General features: G+C 34.3%; 1 protein-coding gene across 11 annotated transcripts in view; it reads right to left on the bottom strand.

Annotated features, from left to right (window-relative positions):
- Positions 1 to 21,745, bottom strand: part of PPHLN1 (periphilin 1) — a 158,297-nt gene that overhangs the window by 45,001 nt on the left and 91,551 nt on the right. For all 11 annotated transcript variants that reach the window (XM_036864795.1, XM_036864789.1, XM_036864792.1 and 8 more), the window contains one exon: positions 15,463 to 15,603. In XM_036864795.1, the coding sequence (XP_036720690.1) occupies positions 15,463 to 15,603 (141 nt within the window). The remainder of the gene's footprint in view (positions 1 to 15,462; positions 15,604 to 21,745) is intronic.

Raw genomic sequence — 21,745 nt, 5'->3', positions numbered from 1 at the left:
AGACTTAGAGGGAGTCCTGAACAAAATACCCATAATTTCAAATAGAAAAAGATAGAAAAGATGAAAGAAAAAAATTTAAGAGAAATGAAAGATGGGATGAAAACATCTACCTGTGTCCAACTGGAGTACATAAAAGTAGAAATACAGGATACTCAAAATTCAGAGAGTTAAGAGTTTATAATTTTCTAGCTCTAATGAAAAATGTAAATTCTCAGAAAGCATAAATTATCTTACACAGAATAAATTTTAAAACATCCTTATCTAGACACATTATAGTGAAACTGCACTTCAAAAGTAACTAAATTTTAAAATAATAATCTCTTCCTTGTCCCTTCATAGGTTGTTGTAAAGATCTAATTTTTTACATCAATAACAATTTCTTACATCAATCTTCTAATATGTATTTTAGTCATATGTAATAAATATATGAGAAATCCTCTCAACCTTGTAGACTATGAAAACCATTAAAATCTGGCTATGCTTTTGCAACAAAATGAATGAAGATGGTTTTCCTTCTTCCTTTAGTTCCCAATCCCTGGAAGGGAAAGATCCTTGAAGCTAAAATGGCAGAGCAAAAACTACATGGGACCAAGGTTGCTTTGGGCACTGCTTCTAGTTCCATTCGTTCAACTGGTAAACACACACTGTGAGTCTACTGTAGGCAAGGAACTGGATGATACAAAGATGATTGATTGGTAATTGTCCTTTCAGCCTATTAGAAAGGTAAATAGCATTGTGGATGAACATATGCTAACTACGATTAGGAGAAAAAGATGTTATTAACTTTTGACTGTGTAACTTTCATGGGCAAACAACAGTTGGCCGTGCAACTGATGAATTCAGTGAATAAAAATAAAGTTTTAGCATAAATAAAACAAAATTTAGAAAAGTAAACATGCTGCAAACAAACTGTCCTCTCTTAATACCCTGTTTCAACAAGAAAGTCAATAATTTAATATTTTTTACACTTTTGCTTTACATGGGGCCCTGATCTCTTTCACAATTACAATCAAGAATGTACTACATTTAAAAAATGGAATGGAGGGCTTCCCTGGTGGCACAGTGGTTGAGAATCTGCCTGCCAATGCAGGGGACACAGGTTCGAGGCCTGGTCTGGGAAGATCCCACATGCCGCGGAGCAACTGGGCCCGTGAGCCACAACTACTGAGCCTGAGCGTCTGGAGCCTGTGCTCCTCAACAAGAGAGGCCACGATAGTGAGAGGCCCGCGCACCGCGATGAAGAGTGGCCCCCGCTCGCCACAACTAGAGAAACCCCTCGCACAGAAACAAAGACACAACACAGCCAAAAATAAATTAATTAATTAATTAATTTTAAAAGAAAAAAATGGAATGGAAAACTATTTTTATGTAAGAACAAATTCTTTACTGAGAGAATCAGATGCATTTCTTCAAGCTTGGTTTCAATAGAACCAAGAATTTTTACTAACATAGTTCGTGATTAAATACTTAAGTAGAATAAATGAGTACTATTTAAATCTCTAGATTAAAAAATCTGTGTTATTATTAAGACCTTATTTGATCTATAACTTTTGGACAACAAATATAAAGGACAGACAGAGAAACACATGCAGTTGTTGAAGTAGTAAGTACAAGAGGTTTTTCTTAGTTCTCCTCAAACAGTGTCAATGAAGGATGTTAATAAACAGAATAAAATTTCAGGGCAGAATAACACAAATCATAATTAGAGAGCAATACAGTATGGAACTGTCCAAGCTCTGGGCAAAATTATAATTAAGAATCCTCAAAAGAAGTGTATGTATGACTATATGTAAGAGAGAGAGAGAGAGAGAGTGTGTGTGTGTGTGTGTGTGTGTATATACACCCTTATAATTAAGCCAATGAAGCTAATGAAAACAGATAAATAATCTTCAAAGTCAGAAATATCCTAAAGATAGAAATAAGCACCACAATTCAATACAGTCTACATATAGTAAAAGACAATGGAGTGTATATGGTCAGGAAAATGTTCAAGAAAAACTGGATACAAAGAAGTGGTTTAATGGGAGAAAGGCATACTACTATATCTGCTGACATGGAATTTTAAAAACTTTGTAACTTGAATTCACATACCATAAATGATTATTTCAAAATCCCCGGAAATAAAATACTTCCTATCAATCTAACATGCGTATTGTATGGATAAAGCAATAAATAAAAGACAAAAGCCCTATTCAAAATATGAAATTGCTAATATATATTTTATAGACTTTTTCCAAGCAAATTAATCTTTAAAAGATATATATACAAAAATTAAGTCCTACTATAGCCTCAATATAATCACTACCATCATAGGTAAAATGGAGATGACAATATAGCATCATATTATCACCATTCTACATGTTTCAGTTATTCAATATCTATTTTGCCTTTTACCTTTCACTCCTAGTAAGAGGGACTCACTAGATGAAAGTGAGAGGAGGAGTCATTTTTGTCCTCCTTTGTTTCAATGACGTTAATTATAATTTCAACCCATTCACGAAGATTATAATTTAAAATACAAGACTACCAAAGGAACAGATCATTTTTCAGTGTGACTTACAAGTTACTTGGTCAGTTTAAGCCTTATTTTTTCTAAGCTGGGATTCCATGTGAATCCACAAAAATCCTGTAAGCACACAAGACTTAATACTTTTCATCTACCATGAAAAATAGTACAAAACAATAGCAGCAGCCATGTTGATACTGACAATATACTAGGCAACTTAAATATGTATTCCCACTTAATTCTACCTTTACTATGAAGAGGGTAATATCACCATTCCCGTTAGAGTAGTGAGGAAAAAGCAAGGCTCAGAAAAGTTAAGTGACTTTCCCAAAGAAGCACAGCAAGTGGCTGAACTGGGATTCAAGCCAAATCCCCTAACTCCACAGTTCCTACACTACTTATTCTAACTTCTAAAATACTGCAGCAGCACTGTGGTAATTCTCCATAAATCCTTCTACTGAGTATACAGAATTCCATAGTGTGGATGTGCTAGAATCTATTGAGTCATTGTTCTTCAGGTAGAAGAAAATGATCCTTGATGGAAGTTAGAGATGTAAGAAGCAATGAAAATAACAAAAAGGGTAAATATTTAAATAAACCAAATGAACATTAACTGCATAAAATACTATTAAGTATCTTGTGGGGTTTAAAATACATATGGGAGTAAAATACAAACTAAATCAAATCAATCAAGAGGAAGTTCAATGGATTTCAAATGATCTAAGGTGGCTGCATTGATCATCAAGGAGTGAAAAGTACTAGTTTATATTAGACTTCAATACGTCAAGGATGCATGGTGTAAAGAATGTATAACTACAAAGAAAATGTGGGTGTATGGGAGATGAACGATAAATTTAAAAATACCAAAGAAAGAGAAAAGGAAAGAAAAAGGACTACAGAACAGGAAGAACAACTAAACATAAATATAACAGTAACTACAGTAAATGGAAATGATTCAAAGAAAAGATGTATTTTATTCAAGATGGATTTTTTAAAAACTCAACTATATGGCTGCTTACAAGAGAAATAACTTAAATACAAGAATGAAAGTAAGGTAACAAAAACAGACATCATGCCCAAACTAACTTAGATAAATATGAGACATTAGAGATTAAGGGGACTATTTCATAAAGACATAAAATAATTCTAAACTCATATGCACTTTACATCATAGCCTCAACATATAAAAGGAATAGAAACATTTAAAAGAGATATGCAAATCCACAAACATATTTGAAGGTTTTGACACAACTCTTTCAGAAACTGTTAAGACAAGCAAAATCAATACGGATATGAAAGAGTTGACACAATAATAAACTTTATCTTATTGACATACTAATAGAACAATGCACTCAACAAACAAAAAATACACCTTCTTTTCAAGTATATAGAACACTTAGAAAAACTGACTGGACTTCCCTGGTGGTGCAATGGTTAAGAATCCACCTGGCAATGCAGGGGACACAGGTTCCATCCCTGGTCCGGGAAGATCCCACATGCTGCGGAGCAACTAAGCCCGTGCGCCACAACTACTGAGCCCGCGTGCTGCAACTGCTCAAGCCCGCATGCCTAGAGCCCGTGCTCCACAACAAGAGAAGCCACTGCAATGAGAAGCCCATGCACTGCAATGAAGAGTAGCCCCTGCTCACTGCAACTAGAGAAAGCCCATGTGCAGCAATGAAGACCCAACACAGCCAAAAAAAAAAAAAAAAGGAAATAAAAAAGAAAAACTGATGATGTGTTGGGCCGCAATGTAAGTTACAACAAATTTCATAGGACTAAAATCCTAAAGAATATGTTTTCTGACTACAGTGGTTTAGAAATAGAAATTTTTTTTTTAAACCTACAAAATCCCCATGTTTGGAAATTAAAAAATATTCTAAATAACTCTAAATAAGAAATCCAAGGAATATTAGGAAAATATTCTAAACTGAATGACAATAAAAATAACATCAAAATTTGGAAGATGAGCTAATGCCATGTTGAGAGGGAATTTATAGGTTAAAAGAAAAACTACAAATCAGTAAGTATCTATCTCAAAAATTTTTTCAATAACAGCAATTAAACCAAAAAATGAAGAAGGAAAAAAAACAATAAAGGCAGAATTTAATGAAATATAAAATCAAAACAAGAAAAAAAAATGAACAAAACCAAAAGTTGGTTCTTTGAAAAAGACTAATAAAGCTGGTAAATTCAGGTTACAATGATCATGGAAGATGTGGCAGCCAACCCCCAGATAGCCCCCAGTGATCCCCACCCTCCTGGTATTTTCATCCTTGTGTAATCCCTTCCTGTTGAGTGTTGGCTGGGCTTAGTGACTCACTTGTAATTAACAGAACAAGGTAGAAGTGACAGACAGTATGTGACTCGGAGAACAGACCAAAAAAGGCAGCAAAGCATTGCTCTTTTTTGCTCACTCTTGGGGGAGGCAATGATTACATGCAAGGAACTGAAACTCATGCCAACAGCTACATAAGTGAGCTTGGAATCTCAAGTGGAGATTGAGATTCCAAGCTCACTTGGAATCTCAGCTTGAATTCCAAGCTCACAGTGGATCTTCCAACTCCAGTCACATCTTGAGAAACTATAGCCCTTGTTATCAGCTTGACTGCAGCCTCGTGAGAGATCCTGAGCCTAGATCCCAACAGGCTTTGTTTGTTATACTGAGAACATGAGAAACAAATTCTAAAGTTTCTACAGAAATTCACAGTTCCAAGTACAGGCACCCTTGAAAAAAAAACAACAGGGAGGAGGATTTGCTCTACTGGATATCAAGACTTAATTGTGAAGCTATAGTAATGAGGACAGTGCAGTACTTTTACATGAATCAAAAGACCAATAGAATAGAACTGAGTCCAGAAACAGATTCACATATATATGGACACCTGACTTATTACACAGTGCAGGTGTCAATGCAGAACAGTGAGGAACACATGGTCTTTCCAAAAGATGGTTCAGTGTCAAATGGATATCCACATGGAAAAAAGTGAAACTCGATCCCAGCTACATTTAATATACACTATACATAAAATCATTTTCAGATGGATTGTAACTCAATGTAAAAGACAAAACAGAAAAGCTTCTAGAAGATAATAAAAGAGAAAGATATCTTAAATAGGAGACAAATAAAAGCAATAAAGACAAAGACTCAAAGTCTGGGCTACATTAAAAGTAAGAATTTTTATTCCTCCATAGATATCAAAAGAATGAAAAAGCAAGACACAAAATGGGAAAAGATATCTGCAACACACGTAACTAACAAAGGGCTTGTATTCAGAATATATAAAGAACTTCTACAAATCATTTAAAAAAAAAAAAAGAACTCAACAGGAAAACAAGCAAGAATCTCAACAAGTACTTTACAGAAGAGTACTTGTACTATGTGCGAATAACCATATGAAAAAATCCTCAGCATCATCTGTAATCGGGGAAATGCAAATTAAAACCAAAAGGAGCTATATTACATGTAACAATATCAATGAATCTCATAAACACAATGCTGAACAAAAAAAAGCTAGGCACAAAATAATATCTACTGTATGATTCTATTTGTGTAAAGCTCAAAAACTATACTACAATGTTAGGAATCAATTTAGTGGCTACCTTTGGGAAAGGAGGGGCAGTGATTAGGGAGGGGGTATGATGGGACTCCTGGGGTGCTGGTAATCTCTATTTCTTGCCCTGAATGGTAGTTTTCACTAGTGCTTGCTTTGTGAGAAATCATTCAGGTTAATTATGTTTTGAACACTTCTCTCTGTACATGTGTTATACATTGTTAAGGTGACTTTCTTAAAGTAGAGCATATTAGTAATCATAGCAGAGTTTAGCATAATTGAACATCAGCTAACCAGAAAGCTGAATGATGCTGAACTGCTCATTTCCCCTCAAGTCCAGATAACTGAAGGATTAGAAATCTTAAGATTCAGTTCAGAGGCAGACAAAAAAAATCTCCAAATAATCTCCTGGCTAATTCAAGTAAACAAGTATTCTAAACAGAAATGATATATACTGCATTGTCCAATTTCCTGTACTACTTTTTTTAAAAAACAAAATTTAAAAAAGAGAAAGAATAAGGGAAAAGCACACAAAATAATAATATAAGTGACTCCCAACATCAACTCACTTCTAGTGCTTAATTTCAAGTTACCTTTAAGTAGAAACATAAGATTATCTAAGTGCAACTTTTAAAACACCATCTATAAATGAATTGAGAATATCAATTAACTCACACTGTAGTCAGCAAATGAGTGTATATAACAGACAAGTTTGTTATCTCCTTGCACAATACTTGAATTAAACAACAGTTAAGAGAAGACAGCAGATGTTATAGGAGGGATCACATCTTAAAAATAAGGGATGACAAGTGAAGGGGGATATATGGGAACAATTTATGTCTTAGGAATGGGGAGGGAAAGCAGGGAATTCTAAGGAGAAGGAAACATTAATCTTTTATGGTACTTCTTATGTCTAGAAAAATAGATAAGGACCAGTGAGATAAAAAAGCAAGCCAAATGGAAAATGTGAAAGGAAAATTACAAAGCCCCCCAAAATAAATAAAATATTTCATAGTAAAATTATTTTCACATTTCATTTTGAATAAAGGGGAAATCCCCCAAAATAAAAACAGAAGTAAAAGGACAAGAGGTAAACAGCCCAAATCTTCACACTGATGAGAAAATGGGCTCTCAAAGTTAAACTTATACAGGAAACTTGCTATAAAATATTCCTAAGAGGTAATCTGAAAGTAGTCAATATTCCAAGGTTGCAAAGAAACAGGCAAAGTAATACTCAACACAACCATAAGCACTTGTATAGTGATTTTCAATATATAAAGGGCTTTCACATACAAGAGTTTGTTAATTCTGCAGGAAAACATGCAACTAATCCCATTCAACAAATGAGGAAAAGGCTCTGAGAAGTTAAAGCACTAAATGGAAGCATCCAGCAATTTCTATGCCACACTACTTAGAAATGTTCCCAATGTGAAGTACTCAGAGACTAAATAAAATTGTTAACTTACAAAAGGGGAACTGAATAGCAAGTGACAGTAATTTGGAACCACTAGAGAAAATCCTTACCTAACACTGGTTAACAGGAAACAAAGAAGGGAGGTGAGAGAAGGAAGCTCATGCATGGGCTTATGCCATGGGGAATACCTGTATTGGGTACTTTTGTTTAAATGATGACATTCCCAGGGATAATGTCCAGGATGGCCTTATCTCTTCTGGTACTTGCAACATTTTAAGTATGGTTTTTATAAGGCTTGGTATCTGTATTGTCCAAATTTTATATTTTATGTAAAAATAGTATCTTAACAGTCATCAATCTCCATATTTATGGATTTATATCAGGTATAAATAATAACTTACTTTTAATTAAACGTAAAAGCTGAGACACTTGGTTTTGACATTTCAAATATGATACAAATTACCTTCTGAGACAGCTTCCAGATGAAACTCCCTTAAAGTGAAAACTTTACACTTAGGTTTCAGCAACAAGTGTCTATAGTAAGAGCATGAACAGAATCTGACTGATAAATTGTAACTTTCAAAAACTCGAAATTTAGCCAAAATAAATGATTTATTTTCAATGTGTTTTGGGAATAAGAGATTTTTCAGAGGTAAATCTTATGTGAGTATATTTTACTAAATCTATATATGTAAGGTCCGAATAAGTGGTTGGTAATAATGGACTGTTAAATACAGTAGGGTAGACTTGATGTCTAGACAAGATAGTGGGTAAGAGCTGCACTTTTAAAAAGTTCGTTACTTGCTCTGATAAAAAGAAAAAACAAAGAATGTTTCTATCATGTAGGATTAGTATAAAATGCTTAGATCATGCATATACAATGATAGAGTTGCCACTACTTTGGAAACAATTTCATTTTAACCCATCATGTGTGACTCTTTTCCATGTCCGCAACTCTAGTTAACATTTCAGGAAGATGGTTCATTTGATTAATTTTCAAGCTTTTTCTCTGTAAAAGTAAAACAAAAATATCCTATTTTATATTGAGGGAGAAAGAGCAAGACCCAGTGAGAGGACTGGGAAGCATCAGCTATATAGTTAGATGGTGACTGAAACTAGACACTCTAAGAAAAGAAGAGGGCCACAGGCAGAATGGTGACTAAGCGGAACATCTTGTGTACTGAACAAAACACTTTCTGCACAATTCATTAGCTCAACAAGCACTATTAATTACTGACTGATGCATAGCAATGATAAATATTTGAGTTTTTAAAAAGCATTTTAATGTAAGTACACTGTGTCCTCATTAAGAGGTTTAAAAAAGAATCAACACCTAAATATTCTATAGTGAAATCTGAAATTAGCTTCTTTATGTACATATGTAATAGTGTGTACAGAAGAAGCAACATTTAGCTTTTAATTTTTAATATGATTTAGATTAGGAAGAGACCTAAGATTATTCAGCCTAACTTATTTTGAAGAAGAAAATGAAGAAAAGCCAGTGAGCAGCCCATACGGTCACAAAATGGTTAACATGTAGAATTCAAATTAAAATAAAAACCACATATTAAGTAGATTGATCTAGACTTACAGTAAAACTGTATTAACCTATAAGACTGATGACCTAGACAGGCAACAAAATGATTTCGGAAGTAACTTGATTTTTATTAACTAGAGTAAGGAAAGTGGCCCCAACATGGCTAAGAAATAAAATTTCCTCAATATAACAAGGCTGGCATAGCTATGATTGACTATAAAAAATAATGTCTTTACCAAAACAAATGCATATTCAGTTTAAGTCTTTGGAAGTTAAAAGAAGGAAAGAAGAAAAATACACAATCCCCTCTATCAAGAGTCTCTGAGTACTCTCTCTGTTTTAGAACATTAGATTGGCACCCTCTCTGGATCTAAAATGATTCCTGTCTATATTTTAATTATAAATTATCAGATAAATATAGTAATCAACCATTCAGTTAACTGAGAGACGTACTTGCAGGTAGAAATATCAGCTTTTTCATAAAACAGCTTTATGTTATTAGGATCGTGTCCTGAAATAGCCAAAGAGGTCTTAAAAATGAATTTGCCTTCATGGTACTTGTTCTTTTTTGAATTACTCACCAAATAAGAAGAAAGAAGAGATGGACTTTCCCCCTTACAAATGATGACTTTCTGCGATTTGAGGAACATCATGAGTAATGCATTTAAAGAATATTATCAGGTACATCCCCGCAATTAGATTGGCTTAGATTTTATTAATTGCTTGCATCTACTAACATCATTTTTAAGAAAGGCTGATAAAGACTGGTACAAGCAAGAAATTCAGATTCTCTACAAACTCACATATTACAGTTATTCTCAAACTTGGCATGCCATTAGAACCATGAGAGGTAAACAGGCACTCTGGTGATCTCCTATGCAGTTATTAAAACCTGCACAGCACTTCACAAAACATAAACACAGGCATTTGACACCCACAGTATTAAAGCAACTCCACAGCCCCAAACTGTATATTTTAAATGTAATATTTTATTTTAAAAATACATATATATACATTTTTTTAATGTGGAGAAATCAGAGGACCTATATTTTGAAACACGGTTCCCAAGGGATTATAAATGTCTATTAATAGGGGACTAGTTATATATACTGATATAGAATGGTCACTAAGACATTGAACAGGGTAGAGAGTATTCTACTGTATTTAAAGAAAAAGCATGGAGACACACACACCAACTTTTATTTTTTTTAACACTCAGGAATGACTTTTTAAAAATTTTTTTAATTTTTTTTTAAATTTTATATATTTATTTATTTATTTATTTATGGCTGTGTTGGGTCTTCGTTTCTGTGCGAGGGCTTTCTCTAGTTGCAGCAAGTGGGGGTCACTCCTCATCGCAGTGCACGGGCCTCTCACTATCGCGGCCTCTCTTGTTGCGGAGCACAGGCTCCAGACGCACAGGCTCAGTAATTGTGGCTCACGGGCCTAGTTGCTCCGCGGCATGTGGGATCCTCCCAGACCACGGCTCGAACCCGTGCCCCCTGCATTGGCAGGCAGACTCTCAACCACTGCGCCACCAGGGAAGCCCCACACACCAACTTTTATCTCCACTCATCTGAATCAAACATGCTCCAGATGTGTGTGTGTGTATATGTATGTATGTATGTATACACACATACATACTGTATATAAACTCTGTGTATACACATATATATGTATATATACACATACAAATATATACAGTATATCTACACGTTGGGGAAAGAAACTGGGCAGCTAAGAATTACAGGTGAGAAGGAAACTTGTTTTCACTGCATAATCTCTTGTGCCTTTTGAATTTTATCCTTGTGTATTTTATCTCTTAAAATACAGCTTTCAATGGATAGGCTGGAGGATATTTTAACATAAACTAAATCAAAGGACATGCTTTTGAGATATAACCATGACGTTAGTTCCTAACTGAATGTTATTACTGTCAGTAAAATCAACTGCATAACTGAATAGAAAAGACTTTCATAAATATTTGTTTTGGGTGATATTTACAAAGTGCTACAACTGTTACAACTTATCCAACTGAATATTTAAGATCTATGCATTTTATTGCATGCTAATGATACCACAATTAAAAAACAGACAGTACAAAAGTCTCTTAATTTACATAAAAGGTGGTAATAGTTTTCAACCTTTCAGCACATTAGAAAGTATAGAAGAACTTAAGAAAAAACAGTCACCTCCTTCCAACTCCTTGTTACTCCAAATATGGTACATAGACTAGTAAAATCAGCGTCACCTGGGAGAATGTCAGACATTCCAATCTCAAGCCCCATCCCAGATCTACTGAATCAAAATCTGTATTTTAACAAGATCCCCCAGTGATTTACACCCACATTAAAGTTTGAGAAGCTCTGATAACTAACTTACCAGAATATTTATGGCAGATATCCAACAAGCTCTACTTTTTAAAAGCCCCACAGATGTACAACAAAAGCAGAGAATTACAATATAAGCACAGTGCCTTGAGAGTGAAGAGATGAAAGGTTCTTTTTTTAAAGACTAGTTGGCAGAGCAAAATATCCTAATAAACTTCAGTTACTCACCAACTATCCTTACAGTTGCTTCACTAGGCACCTGCTTCTCTACAACTTCTTGTGTCTTTAGGAGGATTTTAGCCACCCTGACACTCTCAGTCATATGATTTGCTAGGCCAACCATGCATATGCATATTTTTTTGTCTGTGTATGTATACATATACATGTGTGTGTGTGTGTGTGTGTGTGTGTGTGTATACCCCAGATCTACTCATATTATCCGATTCCATCTGAAGAAAGAGTAAGATAGAAGAATCGAAGCCAGATCTTGCCAGTGGGGAATTACAAGAAGACTTAAATATCATTAGATGCCAGGACCCCAAGAAAACAGAGGATCTCGCTGACAGGCTATGTCTAAGCTCAATTTTATCAAAGTATGAGGGATTTTGCAAATCTTAAATAAGAGAATTCCAAAGAGTTAAAGTAAATATTGCTTTATCCCTCAAGGTACAATAGAGGAAAGAAGGGTATGTAATAATGGAGGATTTCAATTTGCGTCGTTCATTCAAAGTAACAATTCGTTAAAAGCCAAGATTCCTCACTGGTAAAATAGCAAGGAGTAGGATGCCCTTTCAAATCAAATAGTTCAGTAGTAGTAGGTATGTGAGGTCTTGCAGGATATATCACGATCAAGGGGTTAATGCCAAATACCTGAACCACAATATGAATCATCTATATTTTTTTTTTGAATTTTAGAATTTTATTTATTTTTTTATACAGTAGGTTCTTATTAGTTATCCATTTTATACCTATTAGTGTATATATGTCAATCCCAATCTCCCAATTCATCACCTATATTTTTGTGGATTAAGTCTCTCTAGGAATTACCATAATGACAGAAGAAATTCTGAAGTTCGCCTCTCTAAGCTCAGAAGCCAGAAAGCCTAGGAAAATATTCCAGTATTTGAATGCAAAAGGTGGCCCAAATTGGGTAAGAGGGGATAATCTGGGGAAATAGGGGGAAAAGATATACCACAGGATCCAAAGCATAAGGAGGATAAATGTGCTGTAGCAAGAGAATGAATCATACCCACTAAAAGATATTTACGTAAAAGTGAGATGTTTCAAATGATCTCTAGCAACATAATATTCAGAGATGCAATCTGATGTCTTCTGGCTCAAGGATTTTAGACCAGTGGTTCTCCACTATATACGACTATAAGCTGGCAGCTTTTTCAAAAGGCACCTGTACCTCTACCCTACCGAATTCTTATATGCCCAGGAATGAGATGGCAATAATATGGCAAAGAACATGAATCTGTGCTTATTGAAGCGATTCTGATACAATCTATCTCCATATGTGTGCCCTTAAACATCAAATAAGCCACATTTGTAGGCCCTCTGAATTAAATCAAATTTTGGCCTGAAGATTTAGTTTATTACATATTGTAATACTGCCTCAAGTTAATGACTTTCTTTGGATTCAAGGGCTGAAGGACCTAATTTATATAAACCCTCAAAAAATTACATGTGGAAATTTATAAGATACCTGAACATATTGCACTTGACATAACAGGGAGAAAAAGCAACTTGGCTATAACACCAATATTTACATTCCTGCATTATTCTAAGTTTGATTTGTTGGCCTCATCTATGCAGGCCCTTTTTTGGGGGGCTATTATTCATTTTTTAAATCATGCAATATTTCAAGTATATGGAAAAATATAAATTACTAGACAGCTGTAAAACTAACTACCATCTAGCTTTCTCAAACCTTTATAATATTCCCATCTATCTGGTATTTAATCTCTAAAAATAAAATGTGCAAATGTTGGAGAGAAATCTCCTTAAACTTAATTTTTTCATTTTCAAAAATCACTATAACATTAAGACATGATTTATAAAATAATTATATGTCATTATTTACTAGCTTTGTGACATTTTGAGGAATTTTGGTTTGATTTTCTTGTCAATATATGAAAACCAAAGTACCCTAGCAAGAACACAGTAGTTACATTCCAACATTTAACATCATTAAGTTCTCTATTTTATAATGGTTTTACTTCTCTAGTACATCAGAATACAGTATTGACCTTTTAGAGTTATTTTTCTTTCTTTAGGTCATCTGTCCTTGTTCAATATACTTTAGTATCAGATTTTTCATGTGTTTGAACAATGGGCAGATGAAAACAGAGATATAGTCATACTTACAGGTCAAACATATATGGGTGTCTGTAAAGTATACAAACACTGGTTTCATATTAAATAATTTTATGTGTGTGCTGCTAAGCTAGGCTCTACCTCTGACTGGTAACCCACCTTTTCAAGATCAAATAGATCAACTACGACTAATAACAAGAGGAGACAGTACAAATATTAATAAATAACAACCCAAAATACTCCCTCCCAATAGGGGAGTCAGTCAAGTTTTTCTACCGGTTATATTCTTAAGAAAACCTCTCCTTTAAAGAACTGCAATTTAGGTGAAAAAGAAAAATAACATTAAATAATTCATTCACTTAACAATCACTTATCAAGCATTTACTATGTGCTGGGCCTAGGCACTCTGTTAAGTGGTCAGGTTAAGACGCACTCTGATTTCAAGTGACTCAGTGACTATCCGTACAACACGTATTTCTTGTGAGCCCACTACATGCCAATCACTGTTCTGGGTAATGAAGATAAAGCAGTAAACAAAACAAAGTCCTTACTCTCATGAAGCTTCCATATGGAAGGGAGACAAGCAAACATATGTCAAATGGTAGGGGAAAAAAAAAAGCTACAAAGAAAAATAAGTCAGAGTAAAAAGACAATAATTTTATATAGGGCAATGATATTCATATTCGTATTGGACGATACACCTAGTGAGCAAACCATTTATTTACTCCCATTTAATTGATATCTTGAAAGGCACCAATCTGCCATTCACATCACCAAATTAAACCGGATTTTCTCAGTCACCGTTTTCCTATATAAGCTGCACAATCATATCTAGGATTTAAATAAGATCTTCTACTTAACCAAGGGAAATAGATTTTAATTGATGTGGAAATGGACAGCACCTTGAGAAAAGGTTTAATTTTGTTCTAATTTCCAATAGTTTTTAGAAGATTATATAACAATATAATGACATTTACTCAAGGCACTAGAGAGTAACAACATCAAAAACAAACAGCTGTACAACATGTCACATTTTATAAAGCCCTTTCACATTTCATTTACTTCATTTAATTCTCATAAAGTGATAATACCGTATAAAGCAGGTAATATTTCCATATTGAAACACTTTCAACTTTTCTATGCATAATGAGCATATGCAAGGAGAATTAAAGAGGAAATGATGGCTACTTTTTAAATCTTAGGTAAAACAAAGCCTCTAGGCTTATTCTATTCCAAAATTACATTTCACACTGTATTAAGATACAGATAGAAGGTTTTGTCCTATAACTATTCCTTAAGCAATCTATTCAATCTAGTAAAAACAAGATCCTGACTTTTCAGAATGACATCATTAAAATTAGATTTAAATACCTATCCTTTATTTTTTCTTTACTATTTGAAAAATACTTAAAAGTATAATGAAAACCATCAAGAAACATCTGTAATCCCAGTATTCAAAACTAACATTTGCTATCATATTGGTATATTTTTCAACCCATCTCTATGTTTAATAGTTTTTTAATTGCTCCACACTAACTAGAATATTAATATTCTCTAAAATAGAAGCTTGCTTTTTATTAAAAAAAGAAAAAAAAATTAAGCAGGGGTGGAGGACCAAACTGATCAAAATTACTGTGAAATCAAATCAAACACTTTTTAGAATTTTTTACATTGTAATTTCAGGGTCACAAATGGAAAAAGACAAAATGAAATATATTTATTCAATAAATATTTACTGTAACTACTGTGTAAAAAGTGACAGGAACAAAAGATTTTGTACTTTAAGCAGACTGGATTCTCACCTGTTCAATCTCTTTGGTTTTTGAAGCTATTGCTTTAGAGCGACTGGTTAGCTGACTGTCTTCGAATAATTCTATGCCATCTGTTGCATTTGGCTCAGGTTCTTCTGGCTGGTCAATGAACAATGGTGCCGTGGATCCCGCCTTTAAAAAGAATTAGAAATCTTTTATTACTTTCTTAAAGGACATACAGCATTTTAGATGACTGAATATAAGCACCAACTGGCAGATTATCTCAAGAGAAAGTGCTAAATTTAACCTGACTTAAGAAAAGAAACACTTTCAATCTTGCTATGCAGAATGAACATATGTGAGGAGGATTAAAGAGGAAATGATGGCTACTTTTTAAATCTTAGGTAAGACAAAGCCTCTAGGTTTATTCCAGTCCAAAATTATATTTCATACTATATTAAGACAGAGCTAGAAGGTTTTGTCCTGTAACTATTCCTTAAGCAATCTATTTAAGAAACACAGAAGAAAAAAGTCCAACTGGAAGTGAGAAGTGTGAACACACATAAGCAAATATATTACACAGGAACACAGAAAAGGACTCTACTTTCAGAAGTTAAAAATACCTTGCCTCCTGTAGCCTAAGAATTTATTGAAATAACTGAAAAGAAAACAACTCCAAACAGCAATAATTATTACTTCAACAATACTGCAATAGTTCATTAATGAGTAAATGATCCCATAAAAAGCCCAAGGCCGATTATTTTACTTTCTAAAAATACTTCTGAGGAAAACTAAATAAATGAGGGAAAACTATTATTTAACTACAGTGCATTAGTTTACTCAAAAATTTATTCTATGATAAATGCCAAGCACTGCTCAAGGGACACTAGATATATCAATGAACAGAACAGACAAAAGTTCTTGCCTTCACGGAGCCTGCAGTAAGCAGTAACTTGGAAAGAGTAAAGTTTGAGCTAATATATTTTACTGTTGTATATTTTAGTTGGGTGGGAGGTGAAGAAGGAAATAAGAAAACTGTACTCATCACAAGTTTATCAAAAAACTTACAGTTTTTGTGATTGAAGTAGCAGCAAACAGCAGTAGTTTTAGAGAAGTCACAAGATATATATTAATTAGTGGTATTTTTCACCAGTAAGAGCAGTGGCATTCCAACATCTAATGTGTTGTACACTGCCACAACCTCTTTAGAGAGTAATTTGGCAATATTTATCAAAATGTACCACATATCCCTTTCACCAAGCACCTTCACCTGTAGGAACTTAATCTACAGATACACACATGAGCAACAAATGCTACGATATGGCTGCCATTAATGGCAAATGATTGAAAACAACCTAAATGTCCATCAAATAAATTATGCACTATCTAGAACCATGGAATACTAAGAAATCATTTAAAAGAATAAGAACAGTCTAAATATATTGCATAACGTATCCTAATTTTTCTCCTGGCAAGTCCCGAAGGTCATTCCCCATAAATATACTGCCAGTTGGGCTTCCCTGGTGGCGCAGTGGTTGAGAATCTGCCTGCCAATGCAGGGGACACGGGTTCGAGCCCTGGTCTGGGAAGATCCCACATGCCGCGGAGCAACTAGGCCCGTGAGCCACAACTACTGAGTCTGCGCGTCTGGAGCCTGTGCTCCGCAACAAGAGAGGCCGCGATAGTGAGAGGCCCACGCACCGCGATGAAGAGTGGCCCCCACTCGCCGCAACTAGAGAAAGCCCTCATACAGAAACGAAGACCCAACACAGCCAAAAATAAATTAATTAATTAATTTAATAAAAAAAATATATATATACTGCCAGTTGTGTCAAAAATAAAAGGGAAGAGGGAAGCATGGGTGTATATACCTTTATGCATATATATGAACACACTACCTCTGGAAGGATATTACCTATGGGGAAAAAAATGATAAAAGAGGCTGTCTCAATAGGGATAACTTAGAAGACACTGTACTATTCCAATGCCTTTTGAATTTCTGACATGTGCATGCATAATCTACTCTTTTAAAAAACCTGGTTTTTATAAGTCTGAGTTATATATCTTCAGGGATTTAAATTGAAAGTATATGAATCATTTAGGGGGAGAGGATTCTGGGAAGACAGCAGAGTAGGAAGCACTAGCAATCTGTCTCTCAACCTACACAAAAAATTACACTGGCATAATGTCTGATTTAACTATTGTGGAACTCTGGACTCTGTTGAAGCCTTGTCCCTTCCAAGGAAGACATGGGTGGTAAAACTGAGGTTAAATTCAGCTCTTAGCACAGTAGCAGCTGCCCATCTCCCACCCCTACCCACTTGGCAGGAAGCTGTGTACATGTTCCTAGAGCAGCTTACACATTGCTTATGGGAGTCAGACTGGGGAAAAAGTACGCTATCCTCCAAATATCAGAGAACTGTGCTCCAACCACTGATTGCTGCTTCTGATCAGAGGGGCAGACAAACAGGCGAACAGCCATTATTATTATACCTCCCCCGATTGTTGCAAGTCCCTCTTATTCTGGCTGAAGTGACTTCCAGGGGATATAAAGGACCAGAACCCTTCCCTCCTTCATTTTTCACGTCTTCCTCTTTTGGGAGCCAGACATTAAAGATAAGAATGTTCAAAAAAAAACTGTATACATGGGGGAAGTTAGAAAGTAAATGGGCACAACAAGGGAAAGGCTCAGAAAGAACAGAGAAGACTTTGTTTATACCTCAGACTGATCCTCAGTACAGAAACAGCCAACAATAAAAAACAAAAACAATAACAACAACAAACCCAGCAAGCCCAGGGGTACAGGGAGAATCTGACTTACAGTTACCACATTATTAGATTCAAATGCCCAGTGTTCAACAAAAAAATCACAAATCATACAAAGAAATGGCAAAGTATTGCTCATTCAAAGAAAAAAATGAATCAACAGAAACTGCTCCTGAAAGAGACCTAATGGCAGATCTACTGGATGAAAAAACTTTAAAATAACAGTCTCTAAGATGCACAAAGAACTAAAGAAAGATGTGGGAAAAGCCAAGAAAGCAATGTGTGAACAAAATGGAAATATCAATAAAGAAATAAAAAACCTAAAAGGAAACCAAAAAGAAATTTCATAGCTAATAAGACCAATAATTACAATAAGAAGTTCACTAGAGGGATTCAAAGGCAGAAGAAAGAATCAGTGAACTTGAAAAATAGGACAAGGAAATAGGAAATTATTGTCTGAAGGACAGAAAGAAAAAAGATTGAAGAAAAGTGAACAGAACCTAAGGGATCTGTGGAGCACCATTAAGTGGACCAATATACACTTAATATATACATCCTTCTGGGAATCTCAGAAGGAGGAGAGAGAGAAAGGGGCAGAGAAGATACCTGAATAAATAATGGCTGAAAACTCCCAAATCTGATGAAAGACATGAATATAAACATCCAAGAAGCTCAAAAAACCCCAAGATGAACTCAAAGAAGCTCAAAAGACACATTATAATCAAACTTTAAAGATAGAGACAAACGGAGAATCTTGAAAGCAGTGAGAAATCATCATCATCTATATAAGGGGTCTTCAACCAAGATTTAGCAGATTTATCATCAGAAACTTTGGAGGCCAGAAGACAGTGGACTGATATGTTCAAAGTGTTAAAAGAAAAAACTGCCAACAAAGACTGCTATATCCACCAAAACTGTCCTTCATAAGAGAGGGAGAAATTAAGACATTCCCAGATAAACAAAAGCTGAGGAAGTTCATGATACTAGATCTGTCATGCAAGAAATGCTTACTTAAGGGAGCCCTGCAAGGTGAAATGAAAGGACACTAGATGGTAACTCGAAGCTGTATGGAGGAATAAAGAGCTCAATAAAGTTAAATGCATGGGCAGTTAAAACAGCTAGTATTACTGTAAATAGTTGGAAACTGCACTTTTTATTTGCAACATGATTTAGGAGACTATGACATTTAAAGAAAAAAATTATTAGTGTAAAAACTAGTATCACTGTAATGTTCGTTTATAACTCCAAGTCTTATTTTCTAGATAATTTAATATGCTAATGCATTTAAAATAATTATTAGTTTATGGTTTGGGGCAGCACACAATGTATAACGATGTAATTGTGGACGATCAACAAATGAAGAGGTAGAGACAGAGCTGTAAAGGAATACAGGCTTTGTATGTTATTGTAGGTAAGCTGGTATAAATTTAAATTAGTGTTACAATTTTAGGATGTTAAATGTCATCTCCATTGTACCCACAAAGATAACAGCTATAGAATATACACAAAAGAAAACAAGATAGAAATTTAAACATTTCACTACAAAAAATCAACTAAAAACAAAAGAAGACCTGAATGCAGGAAATGAGGAACAAAAAAGCTATAGGGCATATAGAAAACAAATAGCACAATGACAGGAGTAAGTCCCTCCTCAGTAATTACTTTTAAGTGTAAATGGTTTAAATTATCCAGTCCAAAGACAGAAACTGGCAGAATGAATAAAAACATATGATCCAACAATATGTTATCTACAAGAGATTCACTTGAGACCCAAAGACACAAACAGGTGGAAAGTAAAAGGATGGAAAAAAGATATTCCATGCACATAGTAACCAAAAGAGAGCAAGAGTGGCTATAATAATAGCAGACAAATAAACTTTAAATAAAAATGGTTACAAGAGACAAGGACATTATGTATTAATAAAAGTTTCAATAAAGCAAAAAGATATAACAATTACAAACATTTACACACCTAATGACAAACTATAAAAATATATGAAACAAAAACTGACAAAATTGAAGGGAGAAATAAACAGTTTCACAATAATAAGTAAGGAAATAAGTAAGTAAGGGAATAGTGGGCTTAAGCAACACAATACACTAACTACATCTAACAGACATATACAGAACAATCCAAACTTCAACAGAGTACACATTCTTCTCAAGTGCACATGGAACATTTCCCTGTATTGGTGCACATATTAAATCTCAATAGATTTAAAAAGAAAAAATCTGGAAAATTCACAAAATTGTGGAAATTAATGCACTTTTAAACAAACAAAGAAGAAATCACAAGGGAAAGTAAGAAATAGTTAGAGATGAATGAAAATGAAAACACAACATACCAATGAACAGATAAACAAACTGCAGTACACACACACACTGCTATACTTAAAATAGATAACCAACAAGGACTTACTGTAAAAAATTTAAAAAAAAAGAATGTACTCCTAGCCCATCTGAAAACCCCAATCAATTTCCCCAAATATCACTAAAGTATCTTTTAAACCTATTTAAAAATCCACTAAGGGATTCTAAATAATATAAAGCATTTAAAACACACACACACACAAACACAAAATATAGTACACACATACACAATGGAATATTACTCAGCCTTTTAAAAGAAAAAGGAAATTCTATAATATGCTACTACATGGATGAACCTTGAAGACACTATGCATAATGAAATAAGCCAGTAACAAAAGACAAATACTATATGATTCCACTTAAGTACTTAAAGTAGTCAAAATCATAATGACAGAAAGCATAATAGTGGTTGCCAGGGACTGAGGGAGGGGGAGAATGAACTGATAAAATTGCTTTGGAGAGTTGTTGTTTAATTGGTGTAGAGTTTCAGTTTTACAGGTGAAAAGAGTTAAGGGGATGGAGGGTGGTGATGTGCATAATAATGTGAATGTATTTAATACCACTGAACTATACACTTAAAATGGTTAAGATGAGCTTTAAATGACACAATAGACCAGACAGATTTAATTGATATTTATAGGACATTCCATCCAAAAACAGCAGATTACACTTTCTTCTCAGGTGCGCATAGAACATTCTCCAGGATAGATCACATCTTGGGTCACAAATCAAGCCTCAGTAAATTTAAGAAAACTGAAATCATATCAAGCATCTTTTCTGACCACAACGTTATGAAATTAGAAATCAATTACAGGGAAAAAGAACGTAAAAAATACAAACACAAGGAGGCTAAACAATACGTTACTAAATAACCAAGAGATCACTGAAGAAATCAAAGAGGAAATCAAAAAATACCTAAAGACAAATGACAATGAAAACATGACAATCCAAAACCTATAGGATGCAGCAAAAGCAGTTCTAAGAGGGAAGTTTATAGCAATACAAGCCTACCTCAAGAAACAAAAAAAATCTCAAATAAACAATCTAAACTTACACCTAAAGGAACTAGAGAAAGAAGAACAAACAACACCCAAAGTTAGCAGAAGGAAAGAAATCATAAAGATCATATCAGAAATAAATGAAATAGAAACAAGGAAAACAATAGCAAAGATCAATAAAACTAAAAGCTGGTTCTTTG

This window comes from Balaenoptera musculus, chromosome 10 (assembly GCF_009873245.2).
Source record: "Balaenoptera musculus isolate JJ_BM4_2016_0621 chromosome 10, mBalMus1.pri.v3, whole genome shotgun sequence".
Taxonomy (NCBI): Eukaryota; Metazoa; Chordata; class Mammalia; order Artiodactyla; family Balaenopteridae; genus Balaenoptera; species Balaenoptera musculus.
Note: the sequence above shows the minus strand (reverse complement) of the source record. Positions and strands in the feature narration are given on the sequence as shown.